The sequence below is a fragment of the Nuphar pumila genome, chromosome 14, assembly GCF_984573655.1.
Source record: "Nuphar pumila chromosome 14, dmNupPumi1.hap1.1, whole genome shotgun sequence".
Lineage (NCBI taxonomy): Eukaryota > Viridiplantae > Streptophyta > Magnoliopsida > Nymphaeales > Nymphaeaceae > Nuphar > Nuphar pumila.
This window is the reverse complement of record NC_143262.1, coordinates 19,181,214-19,200,774: the sequence shown is the minus strand read 5'-3', so window position 1 is coordinate 19,200,774 and position 19,561 is coordinate 19,181,214. Positions and strand designations below refer to the sequence as shown.

Below are 19,561 nucleotides of genomic sequence, written 5' to 3'. Positions count from 1 at the left end.
TAGCGGGTGGCATGATAAAGGTGGCTAAGGAGGTATTGGGCGAGTCTAAAGGCGGTGCACCTCTAGATAAGGATACATCGTGGTGGAACGAGGATGTCAAATTAGCTATTAAGGTTAAAAGAGAGTGTTATAGAAATCTAAGAGTCGTGATAATGAGAATTTGGAGAAGTATATGATAGCAAAGAAGAAAGCTAAAAAAATAGTTCGGAACGCGAGGGATAAGGCATATAAGGAGGTTTATGACAAGTTGGATACCAAAGAGGGTGAGAAGGATATTTATAGGCTTGCAAAGATGAGAGATAGGAAATCGAGGGATCTGGGTATGGTTAGATGTATCAAAGATGAAACGCAAAGGGTGTTAGTCAAAGATGAGGAGATTAAGGAGAGATGGAAATATTATTTTGATAAGCTATTTAATGAAAGTCATGCTCAGGATCTTGGAGACTTTTCAATTCCTTTTCATGAGATGAATCGTGACTTCATGCACAAGATTCAAAAGAAAAAAATTGCAGAGGCTTTGAAGAAAATGAAATCAAGAAGGGCAGTTGGCCCAGATGGTGTACCTATCGAGGCTTGGAAATGCTTGGGAGAGAAAGGTGTAGAATGGTTGACAAATCTTTTTAACAAGATTTGGCGGACAAATAAGATGCCTAATGAGTGGAGGAAGAGTACTTTGGTGCCTCTATATAAGAATAAGGGTGATATACAAGATTGCACAAACTATCGTGGTATAAAACTCATGAGTCATACTATGAAACTTTGGGAGAGAGTGATTGAGTCTAGATTGAGGAAGGTTGTCATGATATCGGAGAATCAATTTGGTTTTATGCCTGGAAGATCAACTATGGAAGCTATACATCTTCTTAGACAACTTATTAAGAGAAATAGAGAGAGGAATAAAGATTTGCGTATGGTTTTTATTGATTTGGAGAAGGCATACGATAGAGTACCTAGGAACGTTCTCTGGTGGACAATGATGAAGAAAGGTGTTTCTCTCAAGTACATTAGTATAATTAAAGATATGTATGAAGGAGTAGTAACCAATGTCCGCACTTGTGGAGGGGTGACAACCAATTTTTCTATAATGGTTGGGTTACATCAAGGATCTGCTTTAAGCCCTTTCCTATTTGCTATAGTGATGGATGAGCTTACGAGATCAATTCAAGAAAATATGTCGTGGTGTATGTTGTTTGCTGATGATATTGTTTTGATTGATGAGTCTAGAGCTGGGGTTAATGCTAAGTTAGAATTATGGAGACAAACATTGGAAGCAAGAGGTTTTAAGTTGAGTAAGAGTAAGACAGAATACATGGAATGTCGGTTTAGTAAGCAACGAAGTAGTGATGGGAGTGTAGTGAAGCTTGGTGAGCAAGAAATACCGGTGGATGATTGTTTCAAATATTTGGGATCTATCATTCAAAAGTATGGAGAAATTCATGGAGATGTAAATCATAGGATAAAGGTTGGGTGGATGAAATGGAAGAGTGCAACTGGAGTGTTGTGCGATCGTACAATGCCATTTCGGTTGAAGGGAAAGTTTTATAGGATGACGATTATGCCCGCTTTACTATATGGTACGAAATGTTGGGCTGCCAAGAGACATCATATTCAAAAAATGAGTGTAGCTGAGATGTGTATGCTGAGATGGATGTGTGAAAATACAATAAAAGATAAGATTCAGAACGAGGAGATACGTAAGAAGGTAGGCATTGCACCCATTGAAAATAAAATGAGAGAGACTCATTTACGGTGGTTTGAACATATTCGGCGAAGGTCTAATGATGCTCCAGTTAGAAGGATGGAGAAATGGGAAAATATATTAGTTAAAAGAGGTCGGGGTAGGCCTAGAAAGACATGAATGGAGGTGATAGGAAAGGATATGAATGCTTTGAACCTCACCGAGGACATGGCATTGGATAGAAATGATTAGAGGAGAAGGATTCATGTGGAAGACCCAGAATGATTTTCTTTTTTGGTTCATATCGCCGACCCCAATTGTTTTGGGATGAAGGCATAGTTGTTGTTGTTGTTGTATCATGTGATAATATATGATGCCTACAAAAATAATAGAGTTAGGCAAGCAAAGGTGCACATGACACATAAAATGCACAAGTATCACATGTTGTATATAGGCCAGTGAGATTGATGTTCATACATTCATACATTCATACATGATGCCTTTGTAAGATGAAATATTGGTGCACTTAACATAGCATGCTAATTGAGTCATGATGAACATCTCATATGTGTGTGGAATGAATTAAATTGCAAATAGCAATAGTGCTCTATTGAGAGCTGGGCGACTGCACCTCGTGAGAAAAAGCCTCACTGCATGTACTAACTCTCACACATTAAATATGATATTATCATTGTCAATGGCAAGGTGCCTTTTCCAAAGGAGCACGTGATTTGGGCTAGGCATAGACTTTGTCATAACATACTACCATGTGGGGAGTATGAGGTTGTTGAACCTTTAAACCTCGTATGACATAAGAGCATGACTACTAACACCTATAATAAAGATTAAGCCGCCCAAGTCACCCATTCACAAACAGGTTCACCAAGAGAGGGTGGATGGTACACCTCAAGTGACAAATGTCACATGTAGAGTTTTATAATTACATGTCATACCGACTTGGAAAATGAAGAGCAAAGCATCCTCAGACCTTCGTCACTCGAGGCGTAAAGGTCCGGTCACCTGAGGGTGTACCTTAGATGCTGCAACAGTTGGGATTGCAATCCAATTTGCCCATGAACCGGTTATCTCTCTCGATCCTAGGAGGTCGCTGCATGAAAACAGAGATCCGGGCAGCAAAAGCTACATCAAATTCACCTATTGCGTAATTAACACTATAGTAACTCTCATTGTCGTGATGACCACCTTTGTGTACCAAGAGGAGTAAAACTATCGAAACTTAATACTAACATTGCTCACATACTAATATAGCTAGCTGCAATTTATTTGATTATATTACTGAAATCAGGATGTTTTTATTACTGTCTTATTATCATTTTGCTACAGTTGTCAGTTTATGATCATTACATTTCATATGACTCTAACATGTTACATACTGTATAATAGATGTTGATGCATTATCATAATGCATGTTGTTTAATTTTACTTACCTGCTTGCAAGAGTTTGACCCTGTTTGTTATGGAGCGCAGATAATGAAGAATGAGGCAGTGCAAGGGTTGAATGCACGGTGGGACCCTGAATCCAAAATTTCTCAAACTAAGTTCCAATTTTTAAACCAACTTTTGTTTATCTCATTCTTATAAAATATTTTGATTAAACCTTGATGATGTATAAACTTTAATAACTTGTTTTATTTACAATGCATGGAATGATTTTCATGATTATGCAACTCTGTTTCAAACATATTTCACATCTTTGTAACATTGTCGGAATTGTCCGACTCTTTCAAAACCCAAACTATTTTGGTTGTACTATTTAAAAAAAAAATTGGGATTAAAATTCTAAGTTTTTAAGTTGAAATTTTTGGTGCGTTACATCAAATCCTGATCCGTAGGATGAGGGACCTCGTGGGTCCATTCTGCATAAGATGCATTTACAACTAGACCTCCTAGTGATATATGACTCTTTGCTAATAACATGTTCTTTAATTAGAGAATGTTGTTGAACCTTCTTTCTAGAGTCCTTTCTTCCTGAGCCTTCTTTATTCTTCGTGTGTGGGGGCATGTGGAAGACTCCAGCTTGATTACAACCGTGGACGTAGGTCTATACCTATGTCACATGGGTGCTGCAAATGCATATGCCGGTGCGGGTGTTGGTGCTGGAAAATGGTAGGGAGGAGATCTTGTGAGTAGGAAAGACCCACAAAATCGTGAGAACGTTTAATATTTCCAACGGTTTTTGTTTATACTTTTGGATTTCTTTTATTTATTTCTGGAGTTCTTTGTTCCTCAACCTTCCTTATTAGTCCTGTGTGGGGGCATGTGGAAGAGTCCAATCTGAACCATTATCTCTAACACCTATCATGTGGGGACTTATAAATTCTCAATAAAAGAGAAGAGCTGAGATAAGGTGGGCGTAGGTCTATACCTATGTCACATGGGTGCAAAGGCAGATGAGGGTGAGGGTGTTGGTTCCAGAAACAGGAAAGACCCACACAATCGTGAAAACGTTGGCTTTTGTTTATACTTGCTTATTTTTTTTATTTATTCTTTTTTCTTCCCTTCCTACCATTTTGGTTGATGTAATCTTGTATTTATAGGGCCTCACACGGATCATGTTTGCAATGAAAATCAAATTCCCTCTTTCCTGTGGACGTAGGCTGCATTAGCCGTTCCCGAGTTTGTTTTTCTTTAGTGCAAGATATTGAAAGGATGGAAAAACTCAAGGAGGAAGTAGGGAGAATGCTGGAGTCTGCATCTCTCTGCGACGACTGGTTCAAATGTGTGAATATGATAAATGACCTCCAATGCTTGGACATTGCTCATCACTTTGAGGAACAAATAACCTCCATACTCAGCGCTGTCTATGAGAAGATTTACAATGGGAACAGTGGTGTTCTTGATGAAGCTGATTTGCATGATGTAGCTCTTGGCTTTAGGCTTCTGAGGCAACAGGGTCACTATGTGTGCCCAAGTGAGTGCCCAACAATATATTCACGTGTTTCAGTTCAGAAAAACTTTGTGAAGCAAATTAATCAGGAACATTGTCATATTTTCAGAGTTTTTGATTCTAATGCGTTTACTTTTACCGTGAATTTTAGGTGTGTTTGCCAAGTTTACGGACAGCGAGGGAAGGTTCACACGTGAATCATGCCAAGACATTAGAGGGATGTTGAGCTCATATGAAGCTTTTTATCTTAGCATAGAAGGGGAAGACATACTGGAGGAGGCCAAGCTCTTCACTTCCACACATCTGAAGGCATCAATGTCAGATCTTCAACCTTGTGATGCCAGTCAGGTAGCACGTGCCTTGGAACAACCGTTGCACTGGAGGCTGCCCAGGTCACAGGCTAGGCATTACATTGAAGTATGCCAAGGAGACAAAGGGGCCAACCAAGTTTTGATAGAATTGGCTAAACTGGACTTCAATCATGTTCATTCTTTATACCAAAGGGAGCTCAAAGAACTATCAAGGTATAACTAAATAACATGTTAAATGTTGCCGTTTACGGATGGTTTATACTGTTCTAACTTTGGATGTATTCACTAGATGGTGGAAAGGCCTTGGTCTAGCAGATGAGTTGAAGTTTGCACGAGATGAATTTTCATTGTTCTTCCTGTGGCCTATTTCAATGATCCCAGAACCTCAATTCTCAGAGCATAGAGTTGCACTGGCAAAGGTTAACGCTTTGAGCTTTGTACTAGATGACATTTATGACGTGTATGGGCCACTGCATGAACTTGAACTCCTCACTGAAGCAATCAGAAGGTGATATATGTGCCCATAGCCGATCCAGTGATCGATCGGGGCCCTTTCCTTTTTTATTTTTTTCCTTTTTTTCTCTTTTTTCCTTGATTGGATTGTGCATCGGTAGGGTCAGCGTGTGGAGACATGGGTTCCAAACCCAAGGGTGACCACTTAAGCTGTCATGTGATTGGTTAATGTCACATAGCCAGGCATTCGATTAAAATGCTAATCTTCACTAAATAGAGCACATTGATCACAATTATGGGTTAAAATTTAATTAAAACAACCTGCAACAAGGGGTATGACATTAGGGGTTGGTGGATCTTGTTCCGTATATCCCTCCTAAACACGCCAGAGTATGATACTACATTGGGTATGACCCTTTTTTGGGACAATGCAAGTGAGTACTGGTAGCTGTATATAATTAAGTGGGGCCATTTTGATTGTTTGTCAGGTGGGATCTCGGCTTCATCGATCAGCTTCCCAGATACATGAAGATATCCTTCTTGGCTTTTTATAACGCCGTAAATGAGGTTGGATACCAAGTGCTCAAAGTGCACCATGTGAACGCCCTTGACCACTTGAGGAAGGAGGTATGGCAGCATTCACATGTTACAAGCCCTGCTACCCTTAAATGACTAAGCTAGATTGTCATTGTTTTGTAGTGTGTATCTTTTATTGAGGAGTTTTTAGAAGACGCAAAGAGAAACCATTCTAAGCATGTGCCAAAAGCAGAGGAGTACTTAGGCCCCAGCGTCATTAGGGCTGGAATACATTATACAATGAACTTCATATTTTTTCTGTTGGGAGAAAAGATGAGCCCCGAGACAACTGACTATCTGGGATACTATGGGCTCACTTGGCACACTGCAATGATAAGCAGGCTGACGAATGACATTGATGCCATTAAGGTAAGATTTTATTTATCCAAAAAGAAAGTAGTGGCTGATTTTGAGAAAAATTCAAATAAGTCCTACCCTTTAACAAAATTTTCAAAAATAAAACCGTGTTTTCCTAAATTCCACCTGTTGATCCATGTCTTCATCAAAGCATTCAAAACCATCCAACACTTGCTAGTATTTATTCTTGTAAGTTTGATATTTGTATAAATGTTCTAGCTAAAGGTAGGTAGATAGCTTCATATTGATTAAACCGGTCAAGGTGAACCAAGATTTACACGATGGAGGTAATAATGTGTCTCTTCTTGTCATACGAACTGATGATGAGTTGTTAGGAAGATGGAACATGATCTCCCATCCTTATCAGGATGGGTCTATTTATTGATGAGTTTCTGAGCTCTCTCTCTCTCTCTCTCTCTCTCTCTCTCTCTCTCGTGCCATCTACAAGTGAGCCAAACCAAGCTGCCCCATCTTCGGTCAAGAGAATGTATATTCAAAAGAAAAGTGAAAAAAAATCACTCAATGTATGGCTCACTTTATTGTATTGTACACACACAAGATTACATGTCTATGTTAACTTGTGTCCTCAATATCGTAGAACAAGAGAGACGGTAACAGTTCCTACGTCGACTACTACATGATAGAGCATGGTGTGACCAAGGAACGTGGAGAAGAAGCAGTATGGAGTTTGATTGCTACTGCATGGAAGAAACTGAACAAAGAATGTCTGGCTCCCAGCCCGTTCTCCAGGAATTTTATTAGCGCTGCCCTCAATATGTGTCGTGTTTGTCATGCTCTGTACCAAGATTTTGAGGGTAGCCCCACGTTGCTTATCAAAAGGTTGCTCATTGAAAGCATTCCAATGTAAATAGTCCCTCGCTTGTTTGATCTATTTGCCACTAGAGCGTGCTTCCTCCTTTGCCCTTGTGTCATCATCTGAAGCTGTTTAGTTCCTGAAGACACTTTTCATGTATTTGTATGGTACCTTTTTTTAAGTCTTTTGACTTTGAGTAACACTTCTCTTCGCATTTATTTTTCTTTGATATTGATACGATTCTTTTAAATCTAGTATAATTACCACGGGAGGGTGGTGTGTGATCTCCCCGAAACACAAATTCGCGTGTTCCTGTGTGTACCGATGAATATCTTCGGACCCATGATAATTCATATGCCAATGTTGCCCACAATGACTTTATAATTAAATAACATATAAAAAAAGTAGATATGCTTTTGACGAAAATGTCCTCTCATAAGATAGATATGCGTTGGATGAAAATATCCTCTCACTCCTCGTAAATAGATTTGCATGTTTCATCTTTGTTTTTAGCTTGTGTTACAACACATGGCCGCCTTCTTGTTCCTGCCTCATGAGTTGTAGAGCCTGATTTATAGTTTTGAGGCTTATGTTTGAGACTCGCTTTCTTATGGATCAGACCCAACTTATTTAGGTTTATGGTTGTTGCCCTTGTTTTGTATAAATTCTTTCTTTTCTTTCTCTCTTGTAACTGTTGAAAAGAGCAATAAGATTTCTCTTTGAGCAGCAGTGGTTTTTTTTATTCTCTCTCTGTTGAAAAGAGCGATTTATAGTAGAAATCAAATTAGATAGTAGTAATTTACAGTATAAATCAAATCAGAGAGTAGCGATTTACAGTAAAAATCAGATAGGAGAGTAGTGATTTACAGTAGAAATCAAATCAGAGAGTAGTGATTTACAGTAGAAATCAGTTCAGAGAGTAGCAATTTACAGTAGAAATCAGATCAGAGAGTAGCGATTTACAGTAGAAACCAGATCGTCATTCGATTTACAACATTCTTTAGCAAATCGGTGTTCAATTTATAGTGTTCTTCAACAAATCGTCATTCGACTTGCTACTTTTTTTAGCAAATTGTTATTTCGATTTGTGGTATCTTCGACAAATCACCATTGTGATTTATAGTCCTCTTTAGCAAATCGTCATTCAATTTGCGACATTCTTCAATAAATCGCAATTGCGATTTATAATTTTCTTTAGTAAATTACAATTGTGATTTACAGTGTATTGGATAAATCACTATTGCGATTTATAGTGTCTTCAGTAAATCTTCAGCAAATCGCTATTGCGATTTATGGTGTTATTCAACAAATCGCTATTCAAATCAGGGCCGACTTATCAGAAGCGTGTCTCCCTAACCAAAGATCGTATTTTCGATCTGTAAAAAGCGGTGTATTTGTAATTAAATTTAGTTTATTTTTGTCGATTTGCAGTAATTTTTATGGTCATTTTATGTCCCATTTTGATTAAAAACCAGACCCCTATCATTCTGCATTATTTATATTCCACAGATTTTAGTCCATTTTTCCAAAGTCATATCTCCCCAACGAAAGAATATTTTTCAAATTTGTAAAAAGAGCTGTCTTTTTTTATGTGTCTAGTTTATTTCTGCCAATTTTTATAAATTTTTATATCTATTTGTTATTTTAATTCTGTTAAAAATCAAAACTGGTTATAGAACTTTGTTATCGTCGCAAATTTTTTTCGTATTCCCTTCCTTGCAGGAGAGAGAGGAAAATGCTTTCGCGATTCAAACTTGACCGGATTTTAAAAAATGGTTTTGAAATACTTCCCTCCATTTTGAAAATTGTGGGAAAATCCATGGGATGGGGCTCGACCTGTCGGTACGAGGTTCGACCGTTTCTGCCGCCTTTAACAGGGGTAATCGAACCAAGGACAAAAAATTGTGCTTGACATAGTTAAATCATCGAAATTGTGTTCTATCCTAAATGCACAGAGAATTCAGACATGTGCTATGAGGTTTTGTAAAATGCAAGTTGGAAAATATGATGTATGCTTAGAAAACATTTGAAGTTGAAAAGCATTTCTCAAAAAAAAGATGGAAATCAATTTCTCAGGGAACTCAGACGAAGAAGTTTTTAAATCTCGAAAAAGTTTATAAAGATTTGGAAAATCTTGAAGAGATGAGAATCTCGAGAAAATGGTAAGAATTCTGGAGAAAAGATGAACATTTGAAAAGAAAACACTTGTCAGGAAAACCCGGACTTTGAGAATTTTCTTAGGAAAATAATGGAAATTTTTTAAGAAAACTCATTGGAGAAGGAAATTCAAAACTTAGGAAATTGAAATCCTGAGAATATTGTCTTTGAAGTATCTGAAAATCAACTTTGATTCTTGAGAAAGATGAGAAATTCCTTTGGAAAATGAATTTTAAGAAAATAACATTTTCAAGGAAAATCACGGGAAAACTTTGACTTGGGAAATCCAACTTCAAAAATCTTCATAGTTTCTTGAGGAATCGATTTCCATGAAGTGAAGAGTTCTTGAGAAAATCATGAGAAAAACAGATGATGCAGATGATTTGAATAAATGAATGCACTTTGAAAAAAAAATTCTGAAAAATTTGTTGGAAAAATGTGGATTAAGCCAAAGTAAATCCTTTACATATTCTGATTGTGGCCATGAATATGTTTAGAGTTTACTTGAGTTAATTCACAATATTTTGAAAATTTAGAAATATGATGTGCATTTTTAAGATAGGCTAAGAGTGTATGCTCAATGTGACTGGTAGAAAGATGATGGATCTGAGTCTCGTCCATATTCTGACTAGGGTCGTAAATATGGGCTCCACCGAGTTTATCAACTCTCTAAGAGTTGGTGCACATGCCATTCGTGTTCATCCACAGTGGATTTTGAAAATTAGGATATACGAATCATAGAATCAGGATATTGCAGGAATCAAACTACATGAGATGCATCCTAATCTAAGCAGTAAAAGTAATTATTATTCCAAGTTTGATTATTACATCATCTGACATGAATCAAAATAAATGAAAAAAAAATACGGAGTATAAAAGAGTCAGCATCTCCCAGTTTTCCTGCAAAATGAGAATTAGTACAAGATGACCAAAGAAATAGGTATATATATAATATATACAACGAAGATATACACACATATATATACATATATATATATATATATATATATATATATATATATATATATATATATAAATACTTGAATTGGTGCTAAATGACATATGATAATGAAGATGTATTTACAAAAAGAAAAAGAAAAGAAGAAAAAAAAAGTATATGTGATAATAAGTGCACATGAAGGGGTATGTATATATATATATATAGATATATATATATATACATATAATGAGAAAATATACATATTAATGGAAATTCCATATAATGGGTAAAATCAGAAAATACAGGTATATGCAGTTTCTATAGGTGATTTCACAAAGTCGTAATTCCCAAATTATAACATATTTCTCGATAAAATTAGGTATGGAGCTTCCCTATATATCAATAACAAAGCATGCAAAAGACGGTTCGGAAATCATGAATGGATATTAAAATATCCATCCATGAGTATGGCTTATTCTCAAGACTGCACACCTGCAGCAAAGGGGATGGGTGGCTGCCATGATTAGCTATGTATATAAATGGGGCTGATAACAGTAGGGAAAAGCAAATGCAGGTAAATAAAAGAAAAACAGAAACGTAAGTGCTAGGATGAGATGCTATAAGGATTGGATAGTGATGAAAGAAATCCGATTTTGGAGTAAGTAAAACTTTATAAATCAGAAACTGCATAACGGCAATATATTAGGCAAATCTCTTACAGGTACTCAAGATCTTTGTGCTAAACTTACAGAGGACTGATCTGGTCCTCTTGTGAGAAAATCTTATAACTAATTAGATACCACTTTTTATTAGAACATAATGATATATCAAGAACATGAGATCTTACCCTATTAAACACTTGTCGAAATGATAGAATAGTATCGGTTTTAGCAGGAAAAAAAAATCTGTGCAGCCCAGAAAATTTGAATATACAGGGAAGCAGATTCCAACAAAAGGAATAGATGGGGCCTATTGAAATGTACAAAGGGGCAGACTGAGATATAACACAGTGAGAATGCGTGGCAAGTGTGACACCCAGATATGTGTGACATGATGGACTAATCAACAAGAAGGTGTGGAAGACAGATGCAGAGCGTGCAGTAACAATGACACAGGACAATAACATGAACATTATTCAATTTTATGCATGTAACCAACATGACCATGAATATACACCAAACAGAATATTGAATCAAGATAAACCAGCATACTTACTTTTGCCAATGTATGAACATAGATTAAAGGTGAACAAAAGAAATGACTAAAACACTAAATGATACAAAATAACAGGGGCAAGTAATCAACTGGATGGTTACTAATATGCCTTGTAGTTAACATCGTAATGAACCCAAGTCAAATAACAGGACAGTTAAAAGATATTATGCAAAAACAAAGATACTGATATGAGATTATGAGGAATAGAACCAAAGTTGACATTGAATTCGCATGTAGTGCCTTGGTCAAGAGCACAGTTTTGTTGTATGATAAGCTTTTCCAACCATCATTTTACCTGTGATATGCAGATTTTTTTTTTTGTTAAAACCATGTATACGTGCAAAGACTAATGATATATGAACAGTTGAAAACTGAATTTAAACAAGAAGACCATGTGATGATGAGGAAATTAATACAGATAACATATGAAACCTTAAACACCTCAAAGAAGACGGAAGACTGAAATATTTTGTAAATTAATTGTTTCAAATGATGAATCATGGGTATATAACGGGATGAGACCGATATACACGTGAAAACTAAAAAAAAAAATGACATGAAGATATTATTTGAAACATTCATGGTATTGGAATGGATCATAAAAAAAAAAATTAAAGGAGAATAATGATTTGATGAACTATGACCTCCAGGCTAAATTGATAATTCCATTGAACGGCATCACCGATTCTTGACACCTCGGATAAACCAAAATACCAATACATTAATGGCTGAAACGGATTTGTAATCTGTATGGTACGAACGTGAAGCTCGGTTTTGTAGATATGGATATATAAAAAAAAAGGCTTTACCTTGATTCGACAGAGGTTTGGAAGAGCTTTTATCACAGGAGCAGGTTGAACCTTCAGAGGCAGACGGAAGAAGGAACTGACCACCCTCTTCCTAGCTGGCTTTTGGGTGTTCTGCTGAAGGGCGATTGCAGATTGAGGCTCCTTGTAGATCCTTTGCACCAATCGACTTACAGCCCACAATAAAGAGGTCTATCCTCTTCTATTGAGCTAAAGGAAAGGGGTAGGATTTGAGAGATAACCGTTGAAAGAGAGTTCCTCAAAACTGCAGGGAATTCGTGGGTCTCTGGAGATGAAGGGGGATTTTTCCAGCCTCAAATGGATCTCAAGAGTTGAAGGGCTTGAAGTTTTTCACCATGGACGGAGGAGACCTGCGATAAGAGCCCAAGAGAAAAGATCAATCGACCCCTACCAGTTGTACATCTATACCATTGAGTTTTGAACCTGCAACGTCCCACCACACACCCACACACTCTCTCTCACTCTCTAAGGCAGTTTTGCATGATAGGGTTCAGACTCACAGTTATTTAAAGAAGTTGGGCTTTCAGTTCCCAAGTTGGTGTGTGCTGTGTCAAGCTGCTGAAGAAACTACTTTTCATTTATTCTGGTCCTGCCCAATCTTCATGGCCCTATTTAATAGCACGTGGAGATCTCCGAACGTAATTGTTAAAGAGGAGTCTTTTGCGCTTGATCTGCTCCTAGGCCCTATTGAAATTAGACGTTGCAAGCGGTGGAGACTGATCTGGAAGACATGGTTGCTTACTACTTGGTGGTTTGTTTGGATGGCATGCAATGATGCTACTTTCCGTCAAATTCCGGTCATCCTTAACAATCTTGTCCATAAAATCTTGGTTGATGTATACGCGATTCTACGTATGCATCTTAGAGACCTCTCCTTCCGTCTGAACAACGTTCACTCATCGATGGTTCCTTCTTATCCGGAGGATCCTGGTTGAGCTTGGCTTTGTTGTTTGTTGCTAGCTGGCTGTAGTTTCTTTTTCTTTTCCTTTTGCTTTTGTTTTTCTATATTTTAGTTTTGTTTTCTATTTTGTTGGGTTCATGGGTTCAACATTTTGTTGATCTTCATGAGTGATAATGTTGATCCTCTTTCGGCTCTCTAAGGCAGTTTCATCACTTATCCCATACCAAGTTGCTGCTCACCTAACCTTTGAGAAGTTCAATTTAGAAAGAAAAGGAATGACTAGAAAAAGAAAAAGAAAAAGAACAAGATGACAGAGTAGACTAGGCCTTGCAGTGGGGGAATACTTTGTTTCTTTTTTTTTTTGCCCATTCTCATCAGCCTTTCTCTCGCCGAAAGGGAACAAAACAACTCGTTCTCACGTGATCTACTACTCACCAAGATGGAGCTATTTACAGGATTGCAGCTCCCCTTTCTATGAGATTTTATTTTTATCTTCATTGGAAACAACACATACGGATGAAGAAAGATGCTTGGTTCATAGTTGTGTCACGACGTGTAGAGATCATGTGATGCTGCACTGTTGAAACATCTCCAGGAAAAAGCTCACCCGCAGGCAAACATGTTCAAACAAAAAAAAATTGGCCTTTTCGTAAGAGATGACCAACAAGAACTTCGTTTTATGGTCCACACGAGGACACTTTGCATAGAGGTCGTCCCACCGGGTGAACCAGGGTTGACCCGATCTAGGCCACTTTAGTAACTCGGGAGCACTTCCAAGTTCCATTCTGAAAAGATTTTTCTACAGGGCAGGTCACCCCATCTGAAATACTCGAGCAGCAGAAATTTCCATAGAAGGGAGACAAGCAATAGCACATCGAGATTCCCAAACACCCATCTTAGTCGAGGCCAGAGGCAGATATAGATAAGTGCAGAGATACGATAAACACGCACACAGAATTCGGCCACCAAACATAGGGATGGCAGTGGACCAGGGAGTTTAGGCCAACCAACTGATTCACATGATGTAGAGAAACCAAAGATGCATCGCTGACTGCAGCCAACAATCACTGGAAACCATCATAATTGGCTCCAACGAATATAAGGAGGGGGGCCTTATTCCCCCAGCTCATTCATCGGAAACATCATAATTGGAGCTAAGTAACAAAAAAACAATATCGCAATAGCGATTTGCTGCCAGTCAGGTAGCACGTGCCTTGGAACAACCGTTGCACTGGAGGCTGCCCAGGTCACAGGCTAGGCATTACATTGAAGTATGCCAAGGAGACAAAGGGGCCAACCAAGTTTTGATAGAATTGGCTAAACTGGACTTCAATCATGATCATTCTTTATACCAAAGGGAGCTCAAAGAACTATCAAGGTATAACTAAATAACATGTTAAATGTTGCCGTTTACGGATGGTTTATACTGTTCTAACTTTGGATGTATTCACTAGATGGTGGAAAGGCCTTGGTCTAGCAGATGAGTTGAAGTTTGCACGAGATGAATTTTCATTGTTCTTCCTGTGGCCTATTTCAATGATCCCAGAACCTCAATTCTCAGAGCATAGAGTTGCACTGGCAAAGGTTAACGCTTTGAGCTTTGTACTAGATGACATTTATGACGTGTATGGGCCACTGCATGAACTTGAACTCCTCACTGAAGCAATCAGAAGGTGATATATGTGCCCATAGCCGATCCAGTGATCGATCGGGGCCCTTTCCTTTTTTATTTTTTTCCTTTTTTTCTCTTTTTTCCTTGATTGGATTGTGCATCGGTAGGGTCAGCGTGTGGAGACATGGGTTCCAAACCCAAGGGTGACCACTTAAGCTGTCATGTGATTGGTTAGTGTCACATAGCCAGGCATTCGATTAAAATGCTAATCTTCACTAAACAGAGCACATTGATCACAATTATGGGTTAAAATTTAATTAAAACAACCTGCAACAAGGGGTATGACATTAGGGGTTGGTGGATCTTGTTCCGTATATCCCTCCTAAACACGCCAGAGTATGATACTACATTGGGTATGACCCTTTTTCGGGACAATGCAAGTGAGTACTGGTAGCTGTATATAATTAAGTGGGGCCATTTTGATTGTTTGTCAGGTGGGATCTCGGCTTCATCGATCAGCTTCCCAGATACATGAAGATATCCTTCTTGGCTTTTTATAACGCCGTAAATGAGGTTGGATACCAAGTGCTCAAAGTGCACCATGTGAACGCCCTTGACCACTTGAGGAAGGAGGTATGGCAGCATTCACATGTTACAAGCCCTGCTACCCTTAAATGACTAAGCTAGATTGTCATTGTTTTGTAGTGTGTATCTTTTATTGAGGAGTTTTTAGAAGACGCAAAGAGAAACCATTCTAAGCATGTGCCAAATGCAGAGGAGTACTTAGGCAACAGCGTCATTAGGATTGGAATACATTATACAATGAACTTCATATTTTTTCTGTTGGGAGAAAAGATGAGCCCCGAGACAACTGACTATCTGGGATACTATGGGCTCACTTGGCACACTGCAATGATAAGCAGGCTGACGAATGACATTGATGCCATTAAGGTAAGATTTTATTTATCCAAAAAGAAAGTAGTGGCTGCTTTTGAGAAAAATTCAAATAAATCCTACACTTTAACAAAATTTTCAAAAATAAAACCGTGTTTTCCGAAATTCCACCTGTTGATCCATGTCTTCATCAAAGCATTCAAAACCATCCAACACTTGCTAGTATTTATTCTTGTAAGTTTGATATTTGTGTAAATGTTCTAGCTAAAGGTAGGTAGATAGCTTCATATTGATTAAACCAGTCAAGGTGAACCAAGATTTACACGATGGAGGTAATAATGTGTCTCTTCTTGTCATACGAACTGATGATGAGTTGTTAGGAAGATGGTACATGATCTCCCATCCTTATCAGGATGGATCTATTTATTGATGAGTTTCTGATCTCTCTCTCTCTCTCTCTCTCGTGCCATCTACAAGTGAGCCAAACCAAGCTGCCCCATCTTCGGTCAAGAGAATGTATATTCAAAAGAAAAGTGAAAAAAAATCACTCAATCTGTGGCTCACGTTATTGTATTGTACACACACAAGATTACATGTCTATGTTAACAGTGTGTCCTCAATATCGTAGAACAAGAGAGACGGTAACAGTTCCTACATCGACTACTACATGATAGAGCATGGTGTGACCAAAGAACGTGGAGAAGCAGCAGTATGGAGTTTGATTGCTACTGCATGGAAGAAACTAAACAAAGAATGTCTGGCTCCCAGCCCGTTCTCCAGGAATTTTATTAGGGCTGCCCTCAATATGTGTCGTGTTTGTCATGCTCTGTACCAAGATTTTGAGGGTGGCCCCACGTTGCTTATCAAAAGGTTGCTCATTGAAAGCATTCCAATGTAAATAGTCCCTCGCTTGTTTGATCTATTTGCCACTAGAGCGTGCTTCCTCCTTTGCCCTTGTGTCATCATCTGAAGCTGTTTAGTTCCTGAAGACACTTTTCATGTATTTGTATGGTACCTTTTTTTAAGTCTTTTGACTTTGAGTAACACTTCTCTTCGCATTTATTTTTCTTTGATATTGATAAGATTCTTTTAAATCTAGTATAATTACCACGGGAGGGTAGTGTGTGACCTCCCCGAAACACAAATTCGCGTGTTTCTGTGTGTACCGAGGAATATCTTGGGACCCATGATAATTCATATGCAAATGTTGCCCACAATGACTTTATAATTAAATAACATATAAAAAAAGCAGATATGCTTTTGACGAAAATGTCCTCTCATAAGATAGCTATGCGTTGGATGAAAATATCCTCTCACTCCCCGTAAATAGATTTGCATGTTTCGTCTTTGTTTTTAGCTTGTGTTACAACACATGGCCGCCTTCTTGTTCCTGCCTCATGAGTTGTAGAGCTTGATTTATAGTTTTGAGGCTTATGTTTGAGACTTGGTTTCTTATGGATCAAACCCAACTTATTTAGGTTTAGGGTTGCCTCCCTTGTTTTGTATAAATTCTTTCTTTTCTTTCTCTCTTGTAACTGTTGAAAAGAGCAATAAGCTTTCTCTTTGAGCGGCAGTGGTTTTTTTTATTCTCTCTCTGTTGAAAAGAGCGATTTATAGTATACATATAGGTAAATATACATATATATATATATATATATATATATATATATATATATATATATATATATATATATATATATATACATATAATGAGAAAATATACATATTAATGAAAATTCCATATAATGGGTAAAATCAGAAAATACAGGTATATACAATTTCTGTAGGTGATTTCACAAAGTCGTAATTCTCAAATTATAACATATTTCTCGATAAAATTGGGTATGGAGCTTCCCTATATATCAATAACAAAGCATGCAAAAGACGGTCTGGAAATCATGAATGGATATTAAAATATCCATCCATGAGTATGGCTCATTCTCAAGACTGCACACCTGCAGCAAAGGGGATGAGTGGCTGCCATGATTAGCTATGTATATAAATGGGGCTGATAACAGTAGGGAAAAGCAAATGCAGGTAAATAAAAGAAAAACATAAACGTAAGTGTTAGGATGAGATGCTATAAGGATTGGATAGTGATGAAAGAAATCCGATTTTGGAGTAAGTAAAACTTTATAAATCAGAAACTGCATAAAGGCAATATATCAGGCAAATCTCTTACAGGTACTCACCATCTTTGTGCTAAACTTACAGAGGACTGATCTGGTCCTCTTGTGAGCAAATCTTTTAACTAATTAGATACCACTTTTTATTAGAACATAATGATATATCAAGAACATGAGATCTTACCCTATTAAACACTTGTCGAAATGATAGAATAGTATCGGTTTTAGCAGGGAAAAAAAAATCTGTACAGCCCAGAAAATTTGAATATACAGGGAAGCAGATTCCAACAAAAGGAATAGATGGGGCCTATTGAAATGTACAAAGAGGTAGGCTGAGATATAACACAGTGAGAATGCGTGGCAAGTGTGACACCCAGATATGTGTGACATGATGGACTAATCAACAAGAAGGTGTGGAGGACAGATGCAGAGAGTGCAGTAACAATGACACGGGACAATAACATGAGCATTATTCAATTTTATGCATGTAATCAACATGACCATGAATATACACCAAACAGAATATTGAATCAAGATAAACCAGCATACTTACTTTTGCCAATGTATGAACATAGATTAAAGGTGAACAAAAGAAATGACTAAAACACTAAATGATACAAAATAACAGGGGCAAGTAATCAACTGGATGGTTACTAATATGCCCTGTAGTTAACATCGTAATGAACCCAAGTCAAATAACAGGACAGTTAAAAGATATTATGCAAAAACAAAGATACTGATATGAGATTATGAGGAATAGAACCAAAGTTGACATTGAATTCGCATGTAGTGCCTTGGTCAAGAGCACGGTTTTGTTGTATGATAAGCTTTTCCAACCATCATTTTACCTGTGATATGCAGATTTTTTTTTTTGTTAAAACCATGTATACGTGCAAAGACTAATGATATATGAACAGTTGAAAACTGAATTTAAACAAGAAGACCATGTGATGATGAGGAAATTAATACAGATAACATATGAAACCTTAAACACCTCAAAGAAGACGGAAGACTGAAATATTTTGTAAATTAATTGTTTCAAATGATGAATCATGGGTATATAACGGGATGAGACCGATATACACGTGAAAACTAAAAAAAAAAATGACATGAAGATATTATTTGAAACATTCATGGTATTGGAATGGATCATAAAAAAAAAAATTAAAGGAGAATAATGATTTGATGAACTATGACCTCCAGGCTAAATTGATAATTCCATTGAACGGCATCACCGATTCTTGACACCTCGGATAAACCAAAATACCAATACATTAATGGCTGAAACGGATTTGTAATTTGTATGGTACGAACGTGAAGCTCGGTTTTGTAGATATGGATATATAAAAAAAAGGCTTTACCTTGATTCGACATAGGTTTGGAAGAGCTTTTCTCACAGGAGCAGGTTGAACCTTCAGAGGCAGACGGAAGAAGGAACTGACCACCCTCTTCCTGGCTGGCTTTTGGGTGTTCTGCTGGAGGGCGATTGCAGATTGAGGCTCCTTGTAGATCCTTTGCACCAATCGACTTACAACCCACAATAAAGAGGTCTATCCTCTTCTATTGAGCTGAAGGAAAGGGGTAGGATTTGAGAGATAACCGTTGAAAGAGAGTTCCTCAAAACTGCAGGGAATTCGTGGGTCTCTGGAGATGAAGGGGGATTTTTCCAGCCTCAAATGGATCTCAAGAGTTGAAGGGCTTGAAGTTTTTCACCATGGACAGAGAAGACCTGCGATAAGAGCCCAAGAGAAAAGATCAATCGACCCCCCCCCCCCTTTTTTTCATCCAAATG

General features: G+C 37.6%; 2 protein-coding genes across 2 annotated transcripts; both read left to right on the top strand.

Annotated features, from left to right (window-relative positions):
- The first annotated feature begins 4,073 nt into the window (after nucleotides 1–4,073).
- LOC149816559 (monoterpene synthase TPS4, chloroplastic-like) lies at nucleotides 4,074–7,151 on the top strand. The gene is made up of 7 exons (XM_089986924.1): nucleotides 4,074–4,137; nucleotides 4,296–4,610; nucleotides 4,738–5,110; nucleotides 5,187–5,405; nucleotides 5,839–5,977; nucleotides 6,050–6,295; nucleotides 6,882–7,151. The coding sequence occupies exons 1-7, from the start codon at nucleotides 4,074–4,076 to the stop codon at nucleotides 7,149–7,151; spliced, it is 1,626 nt and encodes a 541-aa protein (XP_089843050.1).
- A 7,402-nt stretch (nucleotides 7,152–14,553) lies between these two features.
- On the top strand, nucleotides 14,554–16,541 carry LOC149816558 (putative terpene synthase 13). The gene is made up of 5 exons (XM_089986923.1): nucleotides 14,554–14,810; nucleotides 15,244–15,382; nucleotides 15,455–15,700; nucleotides 15,908–15,913; nucleotides 16,272–16,541. The coding sequence occupies exons 1-5, from the start codon at nucleotides 14,554–14,556 to the stop codon at nucleotides 16,539–16,541; spliced, it is 918 nt and encodes a 305-aa protein (XP_089843049.1).
- Nucleotides 16,542–19,561: the final 3,020 nt, after the last annotated feature.

Bases quoted from the DNA above. Each gene is read 5' to 3' on its own strand.
- LOC149816558 (XM_089986923.1), top strand. From the start codon at position 14,554: ATGGTTTATACTGTTCTAACTTTGGATGTATTCACTAGATGGTGGAAA. The intron at 14,811-15,243 runs GTGATATATGTG...ATTGTTTGTCAG, and splicing joins CTCACTGAAGCAATCAGAAG to GTGGGATCTCGGCTTCATCG. The intron at 15,383-15,454 runs GTATGGCAGCAT...ATTGTTTTGTAG, and splicing joins TTGACCACTTGAGGAAGGAG to TGTGTATCTTTTATTGAGGA.
- LOC149816559 (XM_089986924.1), top strand. From the start codon at position 4,074: ATGGGTGCAAAGGCAGATGAGGGTGAGGGTGTTGGTTCCAGAAACAGG. The intron at 4,611-4,737 runs GTGAGTGCCCAA...CGTGAATTTTAG, and splicing joins GGGTCACTATGTGTGCCCAA to GTGTGTTTGCCAAGTTTACG. The intron at 5,978-6,049 runs GTATGGCAGCAT...ATTGTTTTGTAG, and splicing joins TTGACCACTTGAGGAAGGAG to TGTGTATCTTTTATTGAGGA.